At 44.4% G+C, this 23583-nt stretch overlaps 1 protein-coding gene across 50 annotated transcripts in view; it reads right to left on the bottom strand.

Annotated features, from left to right (window-relative positions):
* Positions 1-23583, bottom strand: part of LOC119435128 (ankyrin-3) — a 402712-nt gene that overhangs the window by 254596 nt on the left and 124533 nt on the right. For 48 of the 50 annotated variants that reach the window (XR_007468364.1, XM_049672381.1, XM_049672376.1 and 45 more), the window contains exons 2-3: positions 3244-3345; positions 1228-1326 (exon numbers count right to left, since the gene is read on the bottom strand). Coding sequence is in view for 48 of the 50 variants with exons in the window: in XM_049672381.1 (XP_049528338.1) it covers positions 1228-1326; positions 3244-3345 (201 nt within the window). In the remaining 2 variants the exon portion in view is untranslated. Of the gene's footprint in view, positions 1-1227; positions 1327-3243; positions 3346-14530; positions 14824-20684; positions 21385-23583 lie in introns of those variants that run through there. The other 2 variants (XM_049672393.1, XM_049672399.1) reach the window with 2 other exon arrangements.

Below are 23583 nucleotides of genomic sequence, written 5' to 3'. Positions count from 1 at the left end.
ATCTATGCAAATTCTTAGTATATGTAAATTAAGAACAATGTCAGCTGTCAAGAGCTGTTTAAATCTAAAAGCCCCACAAGGATTTCCAAATTCATCCTTTCTCTGATGCTGATTCAGAAATCACTCAAGGCCGCTTAGACAAAGACTGTCAGAAACATTGAGGAAACTCCCCCAACTACTGCAGCATCCGCCCACACTACCAAGATTCCTTGCAACATTATCAATTATTTCGACTTCACCACATGGTGTTTAAGTGACTCAGTTATGTGCACTGGGTCCACTTACTATCAGCAGAGTTTCACCTTGATACTTCTATTCTGCTACCTGTGAGGATTCTTTGTAAATACATTTATGAACATTACCCCCAGCAATGCCCAGTGCGGGCTGTCAACAAAGGTTACTTTACTCTTGTGAACTGTACAAAAGAGGACACAGCAAAGCATCGATAAGCTCATAGCAGATGATGCTATAACGCCATGAAAATGCAGACAGAGCATAACAGAAAACTCAATTTAAATGGCAATGAACAGATAATCACCTAATCAACTCTCACACAGTACGAACAAGCAACACAGATTCACAAATGATTCCAGCAGAAAAGTTTAACATTTAAATATTCCAAGTAGCTGAAATTAGGATACGAATATGGATGTGTGCACTGAAGGGGGACGATAGGAGTTGTAATCACAGCATAAGGGATCAAGTAACATAGCAGACATTAGAATCAACATTTAATGTAAAAGATAGATTTTTTAGCCATGTAATTAGAAGAGAACAGAGCTTGGAAGAAGCATACAGAGAAGTTGATGACAAGAGGAAACAAGGTTGGCCCAAAATGGCAAGGAAGCAGGACCAAGACGCTAACGGACCAAATTAGGATTCAAGGACCTAACGTAAAGGACAGGATAAGATTAAATGCAAAAATATGAATAGGAACTCAAGAAAATGATGGAACACAGTTGTAAGAAGCAGAATTTCCCAAGCAGTGGGAAAAAATGTGCTGCACAAGGAAAATCTACAAGTGCTGCACCAACGCAATGACACTTTGTCAATACATTTCCACAACTATTACCACACTTAACATAGAAAAAAAAAAAAGGAACAAAATGCTGTGAAGTACATATTAACAGTATTTGAAATTCAAAACAAAGTAGCAATAACCAAAGTAAAAGACTACCATCAATACACTTTTTGCCAAATAATGCCAAAGACATCCTCGATACCTACCTTCGTGGTAGCATTGACATTAGCTCCACGCTTGAGCAGTTCGCTAACCACGTTGACGTGGCCTTCCTTAGCAGCCAGGTGGAGTGCATTGAGCCCATTCTGCACATAAATGCAACATACTACTAGTTTAGTGCTGTTACGCAACACGTTGAGGCACGAGTGATTTACTTAGAATGTTTCCGCTTTCAAAGTTATCTTATGTTATGGGAGATACTGTAGCAGAGGCTTCAGATTAAATTTAACAAGCTAAGATTCTTCGACAAGCACTAACTCTTAGTGAAAAGGTGATCCTCCCCAGTGATCCAGCTGCAGTGAACACATCCTCCCCAGTGATCCAGCTGCAGTGAACACAATCTCATGCTCAACATCAGACTGCTTTAGCTGCTGATCACTGCCACAGGTTACATGGACAAATGCATTATTTCATTACTTCTGCGCTATAATTGAACTTCATTGTAACAATGTCACATCCAACATGAAAATACCTTCATTATATCTAATATTTGTTGTAAGCGTATGCATCAACATCAGCCAAAAAAACTTCACTATCGGGTCTGTGTAAAAGAACTGCAGGCCTGATGCTTTCAACATGCCAGCAAAGGTTCCAATGTCAATTTTGATGGCCTGTCAATGGCTTGCCGTACAAATATGTAACACATGAACAATACTAAATAACAAAAATGTGCTTTGCAATATCATTAATACACAACCGTGCAAATTGTGTTACATATGAGATAGGTATGCAAGCTGAAGCCTCTGGCCAAAATGCACATGCACATCCTGCATGTGCCGTTTCAAGCTGCCCATACTGATTATTTGACATTTTTACTGCCTGAATATATATTTTGAGCTTGCAAATGAACAAATATTCACTTTGCCATATTCAATATTGTCTAAGATCTTGAATTTCGGTTTCATTCTATAGCAGTAGAATACACATTAAGATATAACATGGACAACCAAATTTTAGATTTACTTCATCATATCTGATAATTTGTTCCACTGTGTTCATTTATCAAGGTCTGAAATCTAGAATACACAAAGCTGCATGTGCCTAAGCAGCCACGGCAAACTTGCACGTGGCTGCTTGCAAATATTGCACCATCATCATTAATTTCTTCAGCTATAGTAAAATAATCACCAAAATCAATGATCATGGTGTAACAAACAATGATGAATTGGTTATAATGCAAAACTTTAACCCATTTCTTCGACTATGTTAACATGCTAAAGATTTGGACATACTTGGAAATTATTAATTTCGGTTGTTTGCAACACACTATGGATCATTTATAGTCTTTTCTTCTATGCTGAACAAAAAGTAGCTGAATGTATGAGATTACACCACAGTGGCTACTCTGTTGGCCACAATAATAATACGCACAAATTTCCTGAAAATTAAAAAGCCTGACTCCCTTCTTGGTCCACCATCTCAGTGAAAGCAATGAAGCTCTAATAATCAGTGGTGGCAAACATCTGCATAACCGCTAATAAATATGGCAAAACAATATATGCTGCTTCAAGGTGCAGTGCCATGCTGGAAGAGTGACTGAAAGAATATCGAAGATACGTACATAACCATTTCTCTGGCCCTCACCAAGTAAGATAGAGAATCAAGTTTCGCAATTCATAGCCTGCTTGAAGGCAGTGCGATAGCATCGTGCAAGCCAAGCATCACACTAATTTTGTACGTTCACACACCTTCTATCCTAGATGCACAAACAAAAATATATTAACTATGTGAAAGGTAATGCAATGCAACCAAACTATCGTGTTTTCCATGAGTCTAACACTTTATCACGTAAACAAAGCAAAAAAAAAATCTAAGTTTAAGAAAACAATTAATCTCAGCTAACCAACTAATTAGACAGAATGCCAAAAAATACCCTGAAGTGCACAAGGTCACAGCAAACAGCACCGTATCATTTTAATAACCTGCAACTTGGATCAGTACTTATTTAAAGCCTGGCTAATCTTAGCTAGGGCCCCCTTTAACAGAGCCAGGAATCAGCTTACTGCATTGCTTGTGTTGATGTCTATGCTGCCCTTGAGGTAATCAAGCACTTTTTCTAGGTTCCCAGCACGAGCAGCCCGCAGGAAGCTGGCGTTGCCATCAGTCTGCATGAAACAAAACAAAAGATACATAAGTTGCATGTTATGCCAAAAAACCCTGGAATAATAAAATGAAGCATACTTATAAGAAGTCCGTGCTGAAACAGTCTTACATAAACACTTAGCGAAGCTTGGGCACTTTACATTTTCAAACAATAGTACTCATACAGGCATGAACAACAGTGTCTTTAGTAACTAAGCAGGTTGGTAAGGCTAGACTTTTTCTGGCATTGACACTATATACAAGGGGATGCTAGAGAAGTGCACACACAGTAAAAGCATGCTATATTTAAAGCCCCTAGTGCTGTCTCAACCTGCCTTTTATGCTACAAGAATTACTGAAGAGAAACACTGTGCTGGCATTCCTTCATTTAAGCACATTGAGCTCAATAGGATGCACCACACCTTAACAGCATTGGCCGTACCTGTCCTTCTTGTATCTTATAATAATGTGCTGCTCTCTGCCAACCATCTATTGATTTGCTCCAGACTGGGCTGCTCAACTCAATGTTGTTCACTTGTGCCCTCTCCTTGCCTCAAAGAATTCATTAACACTGTGCCTTTCGTTCCATAAAGTAAAAGCCAAGATTGCTGAGGTTTCTTAGCAGTAGCTGACGCATGCAAGCACCGATGCCATCGTGGTAGACATGTGGGACACACACACTTTAAAGATCCTATTCCTGTAACAAGAGCAGTGATCCAGTACTTTGTGACAACTAACAGTTTTTCAAGCTTCAGAAGAAAGAACAATGCAAGGAAACTTACTGCAGGGGTGGGACTTAGAAAGTCATTTCGGAGCAATTTTTGGAGCAAGTAAAACTGCGATTTGGAGCAGTTTGGAGCTGACAAAATTGCATTTTGGAGCAGTTTGTAGCAGACTTAATTCGTTTTGAAGTAATTAGGAGCAAATAAAATTTTATTTTGAAGCAGTTAGGAAAGCAACCGAATCTGAATTTTGGTAGAATAATGGAATATGGCAGCACACTTGGAAACTACGACGAAACACAGAATAAACCAACACGAAGCACATAGTAGAATTACGCTTTGTAGTTATCACGCACAAGAATATGGAATAGTGGGTCGAGCTGTGGCATGGCGCATGCTTTTCTGTAAAGCCGAAAACATCGGTGGTACTACGATCGAACTAAATATTCCCGTGCCGACGCTCATGGTGATAGCGGAAAATGTTCTCAAATTATACAGTCCAATCGATGCGGTAAAATAATTTCTGGGTCACCATATGTCACCGCAGACCCAGATAGCCGCAGTAAACTTTGGGTTGGTATAACGTAAAACTATTCCAAACTGCTTTTATTGCGATAGCAATTATATGGACACTAAAGTGCATTTTATTGCGATAGCAATTATACGGACACTACAGTGCATTTTACTGCGATAAGAATTATATGGACACTCCAGGCGCATTTTTTGCCGTCGCCGTGATGTTCCGTATAAAGTCTAAGGGCGATAACACCGTGGCCGCGTGCCGTATGTGCGAGTGAAAGCACGCGAGGGAGGAAAGGGGAGAGCAAACGCGCCATCTCTGTCGCGCAAAAAGGCCGTGGGGAGATGGGGGGAAGGAGGGGGCGTGGTGCTCCTGCAGCAACTGTGTATTTCGCGACCAGGCGCAAGGGGAACTGACGATCGCGGCTCAATCTCACACATGAAAGGGAGGAAAGCGGGAGGCAGCATGGGAGGGACGGGGGGCGGCTTCTACTCTGCGAATAACTGCGTACATTGCGTGGCCACGCGTGCCGTAACTTGAAAGCGATCTGCAAACGGCTCATATGCCTTTGTGCGTGCTGTGTTCTCACCGCTCAGTTTGTGTTGAACCAATAGACAGCACGAAGGTCACTTCGCTCGCTGCTGCTGTCACGCTTGCTCACGCCAGCAGCAACCAGCGTCCGCGGACACAGAGTGTGATGTGTTCATGTTTGCTTGTGCAAGCTGACACCATGCTTGCTACACAAATTCGGTTAGTAAGCCAATATTTCCAAGTTTATAGGGCCGATAAAGCTACTATACTTCGTATAGCTGTCTACTAATTTGCTAACACAATCGATGCTTTGCCTTTAGTCTGTGCCATTAATCCGCCATTAGTCCGTGCTAGATGAAAATGGCTGAGGCCTCGCCCATATGATCGTAAACACAGACTAGAATAGTTTTAGGTTATACCGGCCCTGGAGACAGAGACGCCCGCCCGCTGCAGCGCGTGCCTCCCTAACATCTAGTTCGCTCACAGCGCCCTCAGCCTACTTTTCGTTGTTTTGCGCCTCAGCTAGGGAGCGCCGCGCCACTCGGCCTACTTGACCATATTCTAGTACACTCTAAATACAGCCACCGTGGCCGTTCCGACAGCAGCGACAACAGCCGGGAGTGGCCGCGTGTGCACCGGCCACTTGCAGGAAGCGCCGAAAAGTCCAGTTTCATGAGTGCGAAAACATTGAGAAACTGTGCAGGAAGTGTCGTCAGCGGTGTGCGGAATGTGCATGGCTGTCTTCTTTTTCGGAGAACGAGTCCGCTCATTGTTCGCAGCCACTGCCGGAGTACACATGGCGAAGCCGTTCTGGCGCAGCGTGGTACAATTTCAGTCAATTTTCCGTGTTTGGCGCAGTTTGGCACAGGAATTAGTGTTTGTATCAAAATGGCGCAATTGGCACAGGAGTCCCACCCCTGTTATTGCGTACTTTTACAGTGAGATTAGGAACCAAGTCTTATGTTTCAGAACCTATATAATATTTAATACAATTATTTTGCTAAGAAACTAGCAGCATCTAAATTTTTGACACGTCGGACTACATCTGTTTATCATAAAACTTTTTGCACATTTTCTAAATGGCCAAGGTTAGCAGTCGCACTCCCCTACACAGGAGCGACATTTTTTTTCAGTAATAGCCGCTATGAAAGCATGTGTCTAATATTTCAAGCTATTAAAGTTGATATCTCTAGAAACACCTCAAAATGCCAGCATGCTGAAAGTGAGAACAATAAGGTGAGAGAAGGGCATGATATTTAGTAACAATCCTATGAACTCAACAGACAATTAAGCAAATAAAAGCCTAGAAAAAGATTAACTGACCTTTATTTTTATTATTTTTTTTATTATCCAAACAAGAAATGCAGACATCTTTATAAATGAGGGTTAAATTTGCAATACACCTCATATTCATAATAACGGAAAAGGGAAATGAAAGTGGAAGAAAATAATTTTTTGCCGTCACTAGGAGATAAACCCACAGCTTGCAACCACATGATATACTCGGTGAGCTACTGATTTAGCTACAGCGACAACTGTCTTTTTGTCCACTCTCTTGTATAATTATGCACATGCATTTTCTATCTAGCCCTGGGAGTGTTATCCATCGCCATTCGCAATAATAGAAGGTGTCATGTAAGATTTCATTTTAGGTGCAGCCAAGCTTAGGGGCAGTTGCCTACTCCTATGATTACATACTATGTGACACCTGCAGTTAAATGCTTCACATTGTCGCAAGTATGAACAGTCTGAACTTCACCGCACTGAACACAGACTTATTCAGAGACATGCACTGCATAATGCCTCTCCAATTTAGTAGTATTGTCTCACTCTGAAGAAGTCAACAGGCCCTGCCATATGTCTTACTTGCCTTACAGATCCCACTAAAGAATTTATTGATCAGTTTCATCTCCGCCAAACTCATAAGCACTAAACGTTTTTAACTTGTTTGACCTCATTTAGCTTTTGGGAACTCTTGAAACACAACTTTGGGTTACTTCTTCTACTCCATCTTTTGTTCTCAACTTCATTCTTTTTATATGCACTTCGACATTCTCAACACTTTTGCCCAAATGAACCCCCTCCCCTCACCTGCTCAGTATTTTTTTAAACACTTTCCACTGAATACCATACTGATGCAAATGCATGTCCCTTTACCTTTACCTTATTTCACTTCACTTTATCATGAACTAAGCAGTACATATTTTCGTGTTAAAAGGATGTGCACTTATTCAGAGACATGCACTGCATAAGGCGTCTCCAATTTAGTAGTGTTGCCTCACTCTGAGGAAGTCAACAGGCTCTGTCATGTCTTACTTGTCTTTCCAATAATCAATGCTCATAAATGATGTGCACTTTTTGTTCATTATATACCGTGCCCAAGTGGTCTCAGGGAGCCTTAGCATCTTTAGACAAGACCCACTACACAATCACTATGAAAACATAAAAAGGTAACCTACATCAATCCACAAATAAACCTAAATACACAGCATTTATTAAGAAACATAATTTGAAAGTGCAAATGTGGCAAGAAATCTAGCCTATTTATCTGTGCTGACCAGCTAATGAGATGGTCAAAGTTTTCCAGTAACATAAGGAACACAGTTAATGTTCCTTTATAAAAAAAAACTCAAAGGGCCCTAGCTCTAAAAGGATGGTTCTCAGCAGCCCTTGGTCTGCATAAAATTTTTCAGCCATAAGTAGCCGCAGAAATGATTTCACAACATTCAATCAAATGTGAACCTCAAATTAAAATGTTAAGCAGCTGATATGAAAAAGAATTAATAGAGTAATAAGTTGGCAAAACAATTTCCACTGCATTACACATTATTCACAGCTCCAATAATAAAATTATAAATGAAGGTATAAATCAATTGTAGAGTTATACTCAGCAGTCAGAGATCATAATTTTGCAAGTACCCCATAAGTTAATATGATGTGAACAGTATTAGCAAGTTCGTGGAAATGAATATCACTCTTGAAAGCTGTAAGCAGAAATTCTTGGACCAGCTAGCAAGGACCAGTCATCAATACATCATGTGAAGCATATGCAGAGTCAGTGCTTACATTTCAGGAGCATTAACTATCTGTAGTAAAAGAATTCAATACACAGATCCACCAAGCCCACAGACATGCAGCAAAAAGCCATTAACTGCAACTGAAAACTACAGTCTCACCACTAAATGTGAGCACTCTTCCAACCCTTCGTTGGTGATTTCAGGTGGAAACACAGGCAAAGCTTCCAGGTGAGATGAGCCTCCACGCAGATAACTCACAATTGCAGCCACAGAGGAGAAAACAACATAGATCCATCCATAGAAAGCAGAAAACACACCACTATGCCTTGGATTCTGAGACTCATCTGCATCCATATCTGCCACTAACAAAGCTAGTGCCCATGGCAAACCCACACAAATGAATGTCTCAAGAGCCGGCATAGGGGCAAGCCAGCAATGGCCTTGAGCGGACACAGCCTCTCTCCAAAGATTCCGTGAAATTGGCATGACTTGAGATTCCACGCCTTTTGAGGGTTTGTTTTTCTCACACGTTGGTCTGCCAGTTAGCTAGGCTTACGAAGTTCCCCCTACAAGGCACACAAGGTCTACTGTAATGACGCCAGTCTTTGAGCATACCAAGCTGCTAAAAGGACACCTGCAAATAGCTTAATGATGCATAAGTGTTACCAGTACTGTTGTATTGATTCAAGAAAACATTCACCAGCCGTGACCATAACCTCAATCAACAAAAGAATCCTTCCTGTTGCTAACTATGAAGACATCTACTTTGAAAAGAGAGCCAATGAAAATGTTCCTGTATGTCTGCATATGTTTCACACTGTATAGACTATCAGAGGTCTGTCTTTGTTTTTGATTCAAGATGGAAATAAACATTATTATTATTATTATTATTATTATTATTATTATTATTATTATTATTATTATTATTATTATTATTATTATTGACACACAGACATGTGTTGTGCAATACCTACAAAGACATTCATGGTTTTACCGAGTACGACAGTTGCCAAAACCTTTCAGCTTGCAATCAATGGACACCGATTAGCTAATGTGCTGATTTAGACTTACTTTCTTCATTAGTAATTACTGGGGGTGTGCGAATATTTGAAATTTCGAATACAAATCGAATAGACTTTGCTATTCATCTTCGAGAATTCCCTATTCGAAGTCGTTGAATATTGCTTTGGTTTGAAAGGGACAGCAGCACTAATTGCAGTCTACAGGGAGAAAGACAGATGCAAATGGTGACTGACCAGATTGATTCCACCATAAGGAAGTCAAGGTTGTTGTTCAGAGGCAATAGTTGCTGAGCAACTGCATAGGGTAGCTAACTCCTGCTCAATAATTTTCAGTCATTCGATAAGGATGCCTCACATTTGAGAAGATTACAAACTTTTTGCTTGATCTAGGCAAAGCAATTTATTAAATGAACACTCCCACCATGTTTGCATCCCTTCAAAAGGTTATATGGTTCTGTAGCATTGCACTTCAATCCTTCAACAACCACAGAACTCTACACACATCTGGTGAGGGGTCCTTTCCTGCGTTTCACTTCTGTCACTGTGATGGTGCGCCAGATATGTTGGCCTTTCAGCTGTTTCTCATCTAAAAGCTCCTCAGTTGACCTGACCTCCAGATCTGAACAGCACTAAATCTAACAAACGGTGTAAATAAGCCTTCTTTTTAACCAAACAGACTCCTCACAACCTTTATATTTGACTTTATTTACAAAGAAAATATTATGCATTTGATTCGATATTCAAAGGTCATTTTCTCTCGGATATTTGTATTCAATTGAGAAATTTCGCTATTTAAACACCCCTACCTAATTACCTCACACAGCTAGAACTCAAAGCCAGTGTCAAGCACATGATATAGCACATCATAACATCTTGGGAATTTGTGCACGGCTGTGATCACACAGGCAAATCACATAACCGCTGTGATAAATTTGTATGGCTGATCATAAAGGTTACCCCATAATATTTCACTGACTTTAAATACTTTCTGACATGAAAATTTAACAGTATTATAGGCATTCCTTTAACATCTGTTGAGTTTGCTATCTAGAAATTGTCCGACCAGAAAACAACAGCTGCTCTGCCCCTTTCAATAAAATTTCTGTGGTCCTCTTATAAACCATGTTCAAGGTTAATTGTACTAAACAATTTGGAGTTTTCCATGTGTTTTTCTGTGGAGCACAATAAATTTTATTGTGCATATCTTGGCCACAGATTTTCATTTATAGAAAAAAATCTTGTGCTTATTACAATCCAACTGCTTTTCTCAATGAAAGTGGCAGATTTCAACAGATATTAGCAAAACCTTGTTATGACATAGTTGAAGGGGGAACAGAGCTTACTTAGCTATATGCTTCGTTATAATTGATGTCTGCCCTAGCGGAAAGCATTGCCCGGCGGGAAGGTGAGTTACCACTGGGTACGATGAAGCGAAGTGCACAATCATTGAATTCTACCGGTACATGGGGCAGAAACTTAGAGGTTAAAAAAGAAGCTTGAGAAGAGGGCAGCGCAACGAGTGATGGAACGAAAAATGTTAGGTGTAACATTATGAGACAGGACAGCAGTGTACATTAGACAGCAAACATGGCCTAGCCAATATTCTAGTTGACACTAAAGGGGCACTGAAACACTTTTCTAACTAATCATAGAATGGCCTCACTATTAAAGGATGTCGTCCCATGAATCTAATGCCGCAAAAATTTTTAGAATCCTTTAACCGTAGTGGTATTATCGCATCTATACTCGGCTTCCTCTCTCTTTTCGTCTTCGCTAGAATGCTGGAAGCTACACAGTAAAGCCAAAAGCGCTAAGCCCCGGCCAAAAGTTAAGTGTCACGGCACCTTGTGGCAGCTGCGGTGGGCTACGCTTCGCAGCACACCGCTGCCATTTCGGAGGCCATGCGCAGCACACGCAGCTACGCGCAGTGCAAAGATGAAAGGTAAAAGGACTTTTCTGTCTTTTTGAGATAGCAGACATACTTTTTATTTGTTTAATTCAAAATTAGCAATTATGTGTTACTGAGAATGTTCTCGCGATCACGAAATCAGCCAATAGCATTGGTGGGCCAACTGCTTTCAATCAGACTGCATGACGAAATTGTGGATGCAAGAGCAAATGACTGTTCATTGCTTTTGACACGAGATTGTAAATTTCATGCTGCATGCAGTGCAATAATATTTGGCTCACATGTTCGCAGAAGCCTTGTTAACAGAACAGCATAACTTTTTTTACTATGTTCAAAAAGTGCTTCAGGGCCCCTTTAAGAGGAAGAAATGGAGTTGGGTTGGTCATGTAATGCACAGAGCAGATAGCTGGTGGTCTAGACCGTTAGAGTTACATAATGCATGAGTGCCAAGAGAAGAGACGCACAGTCGAGGATGGCTGAGGATTAGTTGGGGTGTGATGAAATAAGGAAATTTGCAGGCATAAGTTGGGATCACCTGGCACAGGGCAGAGGTAATCGAAGGCTGTTGATGATGAAGCTGAAGCCAATGCAAAAGCCCACAGTGCACTGCTAAAGTGCAGCGAACAATTGCCCCCCCCCCCCCCCACAAGAGTTTTAAAATGCTGTATCAGACAAGTTACTAGAAGCGCGACACACTACGAGATTTCGAGCTAATCAGCATGAAATTAGCAGCAAATTATTATTTTCAACCAAAAAAAAAAGGCTTTTTACATCCATTTATAGGAAGTTTTTCCTTCATCAAAGCGAGATTTTAGATGTTTAGGTGCCTAAAGAAATTGCTAGGGGAATTACGATTACTTTGTTATATCTACTAGTTAGTTATAACCACCTCCATTATAACAAGCTTTAACTGTAATAGCCTAAACAGTGATGACATACCATATAAAATGATAGCTGACAACAAGGCCGACTCATTTCGTATTGCAATACATCCCCAACACCAATTGTGCCTTCAGACCATTCAGTTCAAAAGGTATGACATTAAATGACTATATCAGAATATTATCTAGTTCAATTAACAACAAAAAATTCATTGGCAATCTAGTGGTAAATGCGAGATTGATGTGTCAGCATCACGTTGCACCTCTTTGAGGTCCCGGATGCTTGATTTAAATTGCGTTCACCCCATTGAAAAGTGTTCAGGAGCTCACTCGACACACGTCCTGCCTCTTCGAGGAGCAAAGTGCAACTGATAGTGGTCCGGAGCAGGCCACCGTCAGTGGCACTATATATATATTCAAACAGAAAATTAACTATTATAGGTGTAACTATTTTATGAATATTTCATTTGAAATATTGATGTTATTGCAGATTGACAGTGATCCCAGCAAACCTATGCACTCTAAAGAAATGTAAACAACACCGAAAACTGAAAATACCATGGCTACCATCACATGTCAATGGTTTCTCCCTATTCGTCCATTGCTACAGGTCACTGCTTGAGCATGCTCAGAACCAAGGGCAATGAATTTATAGTGTGACTGCTCAACGAAGAGATGAAGGCTCCTTTGCTTCTACTGTAAACTTGATGCATGCCAAGCTTTCTAGTGAAGTGCCCTTTTAGTCATTTTTTTTATGCTGGCCTTCCACCCATCGCAAAAAACTAATATAGATTAACATGCTTCTTTAGGACTTGTCTGCAGTTCAAAGTGCTGGTGAAATCATTGCACATTACCCAAATATACTTTTTTTCCCCCTTTTAAACAGCACATACATTTCTTTTAAGTTCTAGCTCCACTACAATAACATTTTCTTAAGGCAATATGCAAGGCATTTAGCAAAAATGTATTTTCCCTTGCCACAAGACAGGATAGATTTACAAAAACATTAATATGCAGGTAAACAACAGAGGAGTTGAAATGTATTTGGTGCAGTTACACAAAGGTACACAGAAATAAAATTCGCAGAGAGAGAACACTAACAGCGATTGATTGATTGCAAAAAAAAATTTCAGCCTGTTCTCCCTAGATTTCTATTCCTTTTGTTCAACCACTGCCACAAATAAACTACACAACCTGTTTCTTTAAGGTTAGCAGAGACTTGAAAAACCATAAATACCATATATTGATGCCAGACAAGCTACAATATAGCTACAAATTGATTGCTTTAACTACCCCTACAGGATGAGGTAATTAAGTGACACATTGGGTTGTGGGGCAGAAAAGTTTTTCTAATAGTACAAGTCATTAACCTTTCAAGAACTGTCATTTTCTTAAAAGATTATCGGAGTCTATGGATCCCCAGTACTTGGTGCTGCCATTCATGCTTTTGCATTCTTAGGAGAAAATGACTGCTGTAAACATGTTCACTGTCCAGCTCCCAGCTTGTAACATATGGTCTTCTGCTGAAATTGTACGGTTGTACAATTGAAATTGTGAAATTATCCAGTTACAACAGCTGACATTTTCACCTGGGTTAGTATAATTTTTTGTGAACATATTTGCGTCAAGGAATAACATCCTATGCAAGGAGAAATACTTTGAAAATCCCAATAATAACACCTATAAGCTTAAAAACAAAATAAGATAACTATTCGAGGGATATAAAGTGCAAACGAAGTTACTAATGGGTAAGTGAAACTTTGCTCGACAGCCGCCGAATCGCCGCACACATGCACGCTTTGCAACAGCAATCTCAGCCAAAAACAAGATAACACTCCTCTTGGTTTCCACAAAACAATGTACGGGGCTGAACACTGTAGGTTGATTAGCAGCCACTTCAAGATGCCCATGCCGAGACTGTATATTAACTACAGCGCGCAGGTGCCACCGACGTGGAGTGGGAAGAAAGGCATTCACGTTTGATCCAGAGCAGCATACGACCTACTAATGCGCCAGATAAAACGCGCGCTTTACGATAAACACAGCGTAGCGGTATGCATGTGCGCGCCCGCCCTCTCAGCTATTTCCTATTAGTAGCGCCGATTTCCTCTGGGCGCGAACGCAAACAATGGGATGCAGCGGGCCAGGATCTACTGACTTTTGCTGGGTAACACCGGATAAGCGTACTCAGCTATAATACGGCCTTCGGGCCACACCTATTAGCGGTGATCCGAAAACGAACACTCGACACATGCAGTTGCGGACTGGGCAAATGTGGAAAAAAGAAAAAAAGAAATTGCCTGGTCCACGTTTACGGTGAAAGGCGAACTGCAGAACTGCTTCAAGCCATGCTTCCAACAGATTACGAATACGTGCCATTTACCGAAACCCAAAGAGGTGCACGCCCACTGAGCAAGGCTGGTTTGTTCTCCCGATCAAAGCGCTGCCGCCACCGCCGGTCCGCAAATGCATCCGCGTGTTTACATGACCGCGAACCTACAAGCGCTCGCAACACAGCTACGTACACGAGAGGCAGTGTACATAGCTCTGTGCACGAGAGGATGGCAACTCATTACAACGCGCGATACAGTTCAAAATGAATTTACCTGCTGTTCTCCTTCAGTAACCATGGTTACCGGCCGCTTGTGCAGCTTAAAGCAGCAGCCTACATCGCCGAGAGGATCCCTTCGAAGAGGCGACGAGTTCGCCGGCGCCGGAGAGTTGTTGTGCCGATTCTCTTAACGGCCGATCTGCTTGGGTGCTCCTCCCTAGGTCAACGGGGCGCGGTTTCGTTGCCTAAATTACGCTTTCGATGTCGAAATGCTATTCAAAACCTAACGAAGAACACGGAACCCGGCGAGACAGTCTGAAACGAAGCGGCGTCGCGGCGCGTCAGACGCCAGTATTGATTCAGCGCAGTGCGCATGCGCGGGCGATCTGCTTCTGCCGAAGATGGCGGCGCCTGGCGTGCCTCCGCTACGATACCTCCGCCTCCGCGCGACGCTCCGTGCTCCGTGATTTGCCTCCAAGCAAGATTCGCGCGCGGAATGCTTCCCCAGTGCTGATCGCATCGTTTACTCGTACACTAATGTACTATGCCGGAATACTTGTTCCTACGTTGCTTTTACTGGCTGAGAGGACAGGGGACACGGAAGTGTAGCCGCGGCGTGCACAACTTAGTTATTGGGAGGAACTTTGTCGCATGATTTTATCAAGGAAGTGGAAAATAAACGTGCCAAAAGACGCACTTGTGAATATTATGAATGTGTCGTTCCCAAACACTGTCAGTAAATTTCAGGGGAGCGCTTATTTGCACACACGAATTGCTTTGACAGCTATTTCATTTGGTATGGGTTTCCTGGCAATTTAGAATGTAATAATGAATACACAATTTAACATAGTGTATGTTGGATGTCTTCCAGATAGGTGCGTCAGAAGCACTGGTCGGAAGTGCTTATTCAATGGTAGGAGGATTGAGGTTGTTAGGGTGCCTCGATGCGCGCCCATCGAGGCTACCTACACTCTTAAAAAAGTTTGCATCCTTTGGGGCTTATCTACAAGATGAGCCCCAAAGGGTGCAAACTTTTTTAAGAGTGTGTGGGTTAGACTTGCTTGCCAAGGCAGTGTCCTTGCAGCACTGCCCGCGCGGACGGGCTCATAAAGAAAATAAAAGCGCTGGGGACGTGCACTGAATTATTCGGTTTCCCATGGCTCAGCATATACTAGATTTGTACGTGCCGTCTTCTTTTCTGTTACGCGCTTTTCTAGTCCCGCGCCTTAATTCTTAAGACAGGAAAGTACGGAGAGTCTCCCGCCTACGATCTGGGCAGCTCCCTCTCTTCCTGTCTCTCGCAAAAACGGCGTTATCTAAACATAACGCAGTACATGCGCTTTTCCTATTTAGAATGTACGCAAATTCACGTTAACAAAATCTGTAGCAGATGTCAGCCAATCGTGATGTTGGACACATCAATGGCGAAGGCAGCCGGCCAATGGCAAAGTGCAGTTGTGAAAAAATAATTTTGTGAATTCAACCCCCCCCCCCCCCCCACTTCTTTTTTTGTTTTTGTTTTTTAATTCTGCTAGCCGCTTCAGGATGATGCACAGCTACACCTTGTGGATAGAAACGTTGGAGATAGCGTACTGGCTTTGCCGCGACAATGAAATCACACCACTACACTCTTACAAAAGTTTGCCACCTTTGGGGCTTATCTTCCCTGCTCATCATGGCGGCAGCAGTGCGCGCCGCGCCGGAGCGTGACGCAAGGACGGGAGGTTAGAGCCAGGAATGACGCGTATGCAATGTTCGGTCTAATTCTGATACCCTCCCTTGTTATTATTTGTCTGTGAGTGCTGTCATTCTGTGTTCTCTGTATTATTTTCCGCGCTCTGCACAGTCGCTTTACACTTATCCCCAGCCCATCCAGATAAAGCTATTCATATAGACACCGTCAACAAAAAAGAACCTAAAAACGCGAGGGCAATGCGAACGAAATTAACTCGCAAAAGTATGCTTTCTCCTTTTTTTTTTCTTTTTTTTTTTCGTACGCAGCGGTCAAATTCGCGTAGCCGTGCGCAGTTCTCAAAAGGCCTGTTCACGATTGGCCAGTGCCTATCGTGCTGTAATATACTATAGCTTAGTAGTCCACGTGATGGTATTCTGCATCGTAGTAGGAGTATTCTAGAGTAGAGTAGCACTCGCAAATCATTTGGTCGTAATATCTGCTTGTCAGTGACTGACAGCCTTCGCTAGTCCTCTATCACGATTGCCCGGAACTGTTCTTACTGAACGCTCCTTTAACGGCTTTCTGAATATATGGAACGGAAGGGGAGGGGGGGGGGGGGGGTGCTATGTTGATCAGCGGTCTGTGCACTATCACCACCGCCGAAGTAATGCATGGCAGTCCACAAAGTTGGGCACGGAGCGATCCTCGGTCGAGGCGTAGTTATTGGAGAACTACCGCGCGAGAAGAGTAAGACAGGAGAGACATGATCGAGGCCGGGAAGTTTTGCATAATATCCTAGCTGTGCATACATTTTCCACCGCACTGATCGTCAGCTCCGCGAATACGTTTAGTAAAGGCTGAGTAAACGACTAGCAGACAACTTTAGCATGAGTCATGCTTGCGACCGGAAGCGTGGTCACATAACTGCCACAGAATTAAATCAGGTGCACACGAAAGATGCTTGCCTCGAAGTTGTTTTCAGTGACCCTGCATATGTGGCCTTTCTGTTGGCTTCAAAAATATTCATTGGATAAAAATCAGACTTTTTCTCCTGGAAACATTTGTGGCGCCACGACTTCAGAAGCCACTCCAAAATCGGCTTCGTCCGTGGGACTGCATCAAATGCGGCTGCATGCAGATCGAACCATGCTGGCCTCTCGCATGCAAATGGCGCCGGGAGCCGCTCTCTTCTCCCGCCTGCCGCCCTCAGTGCCCCGAACAAGAGAGAGAGAGAGAGGGAAAAAAACAGAAAAAGAAAACGAAAAGCAACCGTTTCATCTCTTTTCAGCAGGGCGCCCCCATTGAAAAGGACTGAGGGGCAAGTAAGGACGGTGAGCTTTTCTGAAAGCACAAGAACCGCACAGACGTCGGTGTTTGCGCTCGCGCGGGCGGGCAGAACAGGAAGCTCCCCACCACGCAGCTGGGGTCCCTCCAGGGCGCGAGCCAGCCATTGCGCGCTGCGTGTGCACTACACTCATCTGGGCACTTCGAACATGTGTGGCCCTTATAGTATGCGTATACGCAGTCATTAGCGGGGCAAAATATGGAAGGGAATACCCTCTGACGCTCCGGCTGAAGCTCAAGATCAAAGATACCGCGCGTGGTCCTCAACCTCACGGTATCTCGGAAGTCATACCCGAACCAATAGGGAATGCTCTAGAATGCGTCGCACTTGAGCCGGGGTGTGTGCCCGCGAGGTTCCTGCGTGCGCTTCGTCGCTCACATCCACTGATTGCCGTAGGTGCTGACGTGCTTGAGGAAGCGAATGACAGCGCAGATTTTGGTCGCACATTAGCAGAAACCAAAGCAGGCACACAGCGCCCCGAGAGCTTATTGCGGTCGTCAAATCATTTCAAGCGGACACATCGCAGTAACCAAGCGCTCCGGCCTGTGCTGCAGTTATGCTTGCCATAAGCATATGCCTTTGGGGCCGAATTCACAAAGCATTTCATTCGTAAGTGATCTTTGCCTCACCTTCGCTAAGAGGTCCAGCAACATATGATCGGTTGGAATTTGATATCACGAATAATTCTACCGTAAGAGCTTTTTGTGTCTTCGGGTCCATATAACATATAGGGTGTCCCAGTTAATGTTAGCCAAACTATTCAAAGAAAGAAAAAGATATTTTTAGAAAGCACGGTGCAAGGTACAATTTTAAGATCTACGGTGTTCATCGAACCTCTGACGCCCTAACACCGTAGGTCTTATAATTGTATTTGCACCGCGTTTTTTAATATTTTTTATCTTCTTCTTCTTCTTCTTCTTCTTCTTCTTCTTCTTTGAACAGCTTGGCTAACGTTACTGGGAGTCACGGTATCAGCCGGCTTGCTGTGGTTTGGGCTGGTCATGGACAAGAGTTTTTTCTTCGACCTACAGCAATAGTGAAGCAGAGGGTAAGGAGGCGGCCTGACGACGACAGATTAATGTCGATGACGCGATGACGACAACGGTCGTCGCGTCAGCGTAAGGGAACAGACAGACAGAGAAAGCAAATCCGCAGAAAGACAGGGTATTCACACACACACATAGAGAGAGAGAGAGAGAGAGAGAGAGAAAGTAAGCTTACGCTAGATTTATTCTTAAGAGCAAATTCCAGGCAATCCTAATGCAGGACATATCATTAGCGAAGGCGGCCAGCCAATGACAAAGAGCACTTGCGTACGAAAGATAAGCTTTGTAAATACGGCCCAGGGTCCGTATTCACACACACACACACAAAAATAACTTGTTACGCTAGAACTGTTCATAAGAGCAGAGGTCAGCCAATCGTGATGTCCGACATATATTAGAGAAGGCGGCCATAGCCAACGGAAAACAGAATTTACGACCGAAAAGCTTTTGTGAATTCGGCCCTAGTTATTTACTCAGGTGAAATGATAGCGTAGGTGATTTCAACATCGTGCTCCGATAACTGGAGTCTGCAAGTAACAAATCGATGGCTGCCATTATTTCACTTCCGAATATCCTAATTGTCCTGCCCTTGTGTCCGCAATTTGCATTCACGCCTCACATACCCACGACCAGTATACTTTACACAGAAGGAAAACTTCCCATGTGCCCCCCCCCCCCCCCCCCCCCCTTGCGTGCTTCGCTCGTGACTGAACAATGACTGCGATTTCCAGCGCAGGCGCAGTTTGCCGACAGCATGCAGCCAAGAGTGGAAATTTATTCCTTCTCCCCCCCCCCTCCCCCCAGCATTTGCAGGAGGTTTTCTTAGGCGTTGTGCGAAGATCTCGCGGGGCCAGCTACTTCAGAAAGTTTTTCATTTACAAGTAACCATCCTGGTTGTTGGTCGGTTATAGCGTGCGCAGACCGGAAGCAGTTCGAGCCCTCCTTCCCCTTTGAGGCAACCGCTATTTCGGACGCTGGCCCGTCGCCGTGGCACCGAGCCAGTCTGGTGAGGAGACCGACCGCTCGGCTTCGGCCAGCGCGAGTTCAGGCGCCACTGTCGCCGCTGCAGCGCTCAGCAGGGACATCGGCAATGAAACACACTAGGAAAAGAAAAAATGGGTCACCGCGTCGGCAGCTTCTGAAAGGGTTCAAGACGGAAATTGGGGCCGGATTCACAAAGCTATTTCTCGTTCGTAAGAACCAACTGTCTGGTGCCCGCCTTCGCTATCATCACCTTCGCAACTCAAGTTGGCCGGCACGTGCCCATTCTTACGAACCGCAAGAGGGGCTGCTTCTGAACTGATAGCGTTATATCGATTTGGCGTATCCTGTTCACCTTCTTCATTGCGTCCGTGTCATATCCTTCTCTTTTGAGCAAGTTTTACAAACTATTCGTGCGTACGTAAACAGTATTGTGAATCAGAGAAGCACCAGAGAACAAATGTTTGTCATTGGTCGGCGCCTTCACTCATCACGTTTGATATCAGGACTTCTCAGCTATCGTTCTTACAAACCGTTCTTACGTATGAAATAATCAGCACATTTGAACATGAATTAGCAAAGCTGTATACACGCGAGAAAACGGTTCCTAAGAAGAGGCGTCGCAGCCACTCATGACGAGTTAGACAAGAGCGAAGGCGGCGACCAGTGGATAAGCAGTGCTTGAGTACAATCAAAATCTCTTATATGAGTGCAACCGATAGTGAAATAGCGAAAGAAAGCAAATTTAGTCGTACACACACAATAAAGAAACGCGGGTTTCCGCGTGGTCTGGTATAAGATATTCGAGGCAGTTATCCGGGCGGACGAACTTGCGACTGCTAATAAAAACAAGGTGATATTTTGGACGTATACCATGCCACATAAGTGGGTCTCGAGCGCTGCATATGAGATACGCACAGCATACGCATCCCTTCTAAATACTCAAAACGAACATAGAAAATCGCGATGGTCCAACCCAAAAGGCAAGTACTAAATCGCTGTACTGCGAATACGCACGCAAAAAAAAAAAAAAACGAAGAAGTTTAAAACTAAAAATAATATTTCGCCATAAAAGTGCCTGAAGGCGACAAAGGGTCACCTGCAGGCACTTTCTCTAAATTCGTCCCTCGTCAATCCAGATCGAAGCGGACGTACGACTCACCAGCGGGCTCTGTGGCATCCGTATCATAGCCAACTGAAGACTTTCTCCCGCCTCAGCAGTGCACAGCCCTGCAAATGTCTGCGCTGCCGGCGGAATAACGTCGAGCAACCGGCGCCGACGAGGTTCTGTCCTTCTACCGCAGCGCTTTTTGCAATAGAACTTACAGAAGGTTCCGAGCGCGTACACTGGGCGGAAAGCAATACACTTCCTTGCAGGCGAAATGTGCGGTCGTATACATCAGCAGAGAACAGGACAGCCACAGGTCGCAGAATGACTTCAACAGGCGTCCCAAGGGGGCACACTTCCAAGGCTCTTCTCGCGAGTGGGAGAAAGGCGAGCTCGCACCACCTTAAAACGCAAGGGCAAAGGTGTTCTCGCCGGAAACTTGCTGCACGGAAGTTTTTTCGCGGTGCCACGTTCCCTAGGGTGACATTAAGGATGCTATAAAGCCGAGAGCGAGCAGAAGGCAACCTCTGGAGGTACGCGGAGAGGCAGGCGCCGAGTTATGACGAGCACGCGGCGCGGTCTTCCGGAGCACTATTTCAAGACGGCCGCAGCATCTCCACTCTTTGGGACGCGACACAGAGCGGCGGGAGACCGAGGAACTGCGCCTGACCAGACAAGAGACTGGCCGTGGCCCCCCCAAGGGCACACACACACACGGCGGAAGAAGGTGCGCGCTCCCCTGTTCAGTGCCCTTAGCAGACGAGCGGCGACCGCGGCTGACTGTCCGGGCTGAATAAAGAAGAAAAGCAGTGTATGGGGGCGACCGCAACGCACGGGCCAGTCGGCGCGCCACAGACGGAGCTCGACTGCGTCGTAAGCCTCGAGACGCATTTAGCAAGCGCGCTGGCTTACCGCCCGTGCGCCACTCCTGGGATCAAGGTCCGCGCGCTGCCGACATGCTGCGAGAGCAAGAGCACGCCTCGTCCTGGCTCATCAGCTCTCGCGATGCGCGGGTTCAAAGCGCCGACGCCAACCCGGCGATACGCGGTGCCCTGGTGGAAGCCCCTCTCCTCCATTTTTACGGACAAAAACACTAATATAAAATTAAAGATTAAAGGGGAGGGGGGGGGGGTTATGCTGAGTGACCAGACCCGTCAAAAAATAAATCAAAAAGAAAGCGAACTTCGGGCAAGATAACGGTACACTGAGAAGTGAGGTCTAGCTGCCATTGAAATATGAACAATGGCACGGTAGATCATGAACTCGTTAACGTTTCTGAAGCTCAGGCAGGTAAAAGTAGTGAATACAGAGTATATATATATATATATATATATATATATATATATATATATATATATATCCAGTGCAGCTCAAATACGCGTAAAGGTATATGCCCCAAAATTCAGCCTCACTCTATTGTTCTCTCTTCCATACAAGGGACGTCCGGTTACATGTGGAAAAGTCGTAAGGCCACACTGTCGGTATCGCTAGTTTACATGCTTCAAAGTCTGAAAGTCGACAGGACTCATGTATTTCTCAATGCGCAAAAATTACTATACACACCCATTCGTACAGGCGAAACGGGAAAGAGGGACGACGGTACATGTAAGCTAGGGCAGGAATTGACAATAATGGTTGGAAGAAAATAAAAAATTTGCCTTGTGCGCACGGTGTATGGTAGCAGTAGAAATTCTAAATTACATCGATAGCCAAAGAACTTGCCATATATTTATAGTATCTTTTTTGCCACTACACCTGCCGGCCACTGTGGCACCTGCAGACGTGCTATTTCGCTCTGCTACTGGCTCGCCTTTTTTACACAAGAACGTACACGCCAACAGGACGGTCTTCGACATAGTACATGAGGACACGTACTTTACCATCATTTCTCTTTCCCCCGCCCCCCTTACACACACACACGCACACGTTAGATAGATAGATAGATAGATAGATAGATAGATAGATAGATAGATAGATAGATAGATAGATAGATAGATAGATAGATAGATAGATAGATAGATAGATAGATAGATAGATAGATAGATAGATCAAGTTGCCAGTAACGTAAAAGGAAGCAGCGCTCAGCACTCTGTAGACATATCAGTTGACTTATACATAGTAATCATGCCGTGCGAGCACTCCGTTGTGCCATAGCAATCGATGCTCCCAGTTACAAGTTTCATTAAGTCGGCGGAAGCGCTAAATTCATGGGATCATAAGGAGTAGTTCTTCCCCAGTCAAATTACCGCTGTTGAAGGCAGCACAAAAATTTGGCCAGATCACTGCAATGGAGATGCTCACAGCATTCACGTTTGGCCCTGCTTCGATACTCACTGCGAGATTGATCGGCATGGTAAACGCGGTCAGCGGGGAGCCGAGCCTTTCGCTCGCTTTCAGTCAGCGATGTTGACACAGTATTTCGATCTGGTCTTCCTCCTAAAGTGACGGCAGGGGCACGTTCACGTAGTCGCCGCTCGGGCAGAGTCTTGAACCTTCTTCGAAATAATGGTTTATGGCGTTGACTCTTCAGGTTCCGACCTACCACGTAGGCCGAGAAACATTGCTCACTGCGATCAGTCCAACCGGCCGGACGGATAACAAGAAACGCGACGCCTATCGCCTGCTTCAGCTCTTGTTCCGGCGTCGACGGTGACCGCGCAAGTGCGGCGCCGTCTTCATGCTTTTCTTGTCGACTTGACGGACTTGCGGGTTGGTTCTGCGGTTTAAGAATCCCCCCCTAGACTGCGTCCTCGCGACTACGTACGCCTCCGCTGGACTCTCATGCACGGGTGCAGCGGTCCGAACCGTATAGCGCACACTGAGCCGAAGGAGGGTGGCGGCAACCGCGGCGCTTGTCGACGGGCGGTGTCCCGGACGACACGTACTGCGGCGGCCCACGTGGTGCTGGCTGTCTGGTACTACGCGCGGGATATCGAGCCGCGGCCGGTGGGGA

The sequence above is a fragment of the Dermacentor silvarum genome, chromosome 1 (assembly GCF_013339745.2).
Source record: "Dermacentor silvarum isolate Dsil-2018 chromosome 1, BIME_Dsil_1.4, whole genome shotgun sequence".
Classification (NCBI taxonomy): domain Eukaryota; kingdom Metazoa; phylum Arthropoda; class Arachnida; order Ixodida; family Ixodidae; genus Dermacentor; species Dermacentor silvarum.
This window is presented reverse-complemented; position numbering and strand designations above follow the sequence as displayed.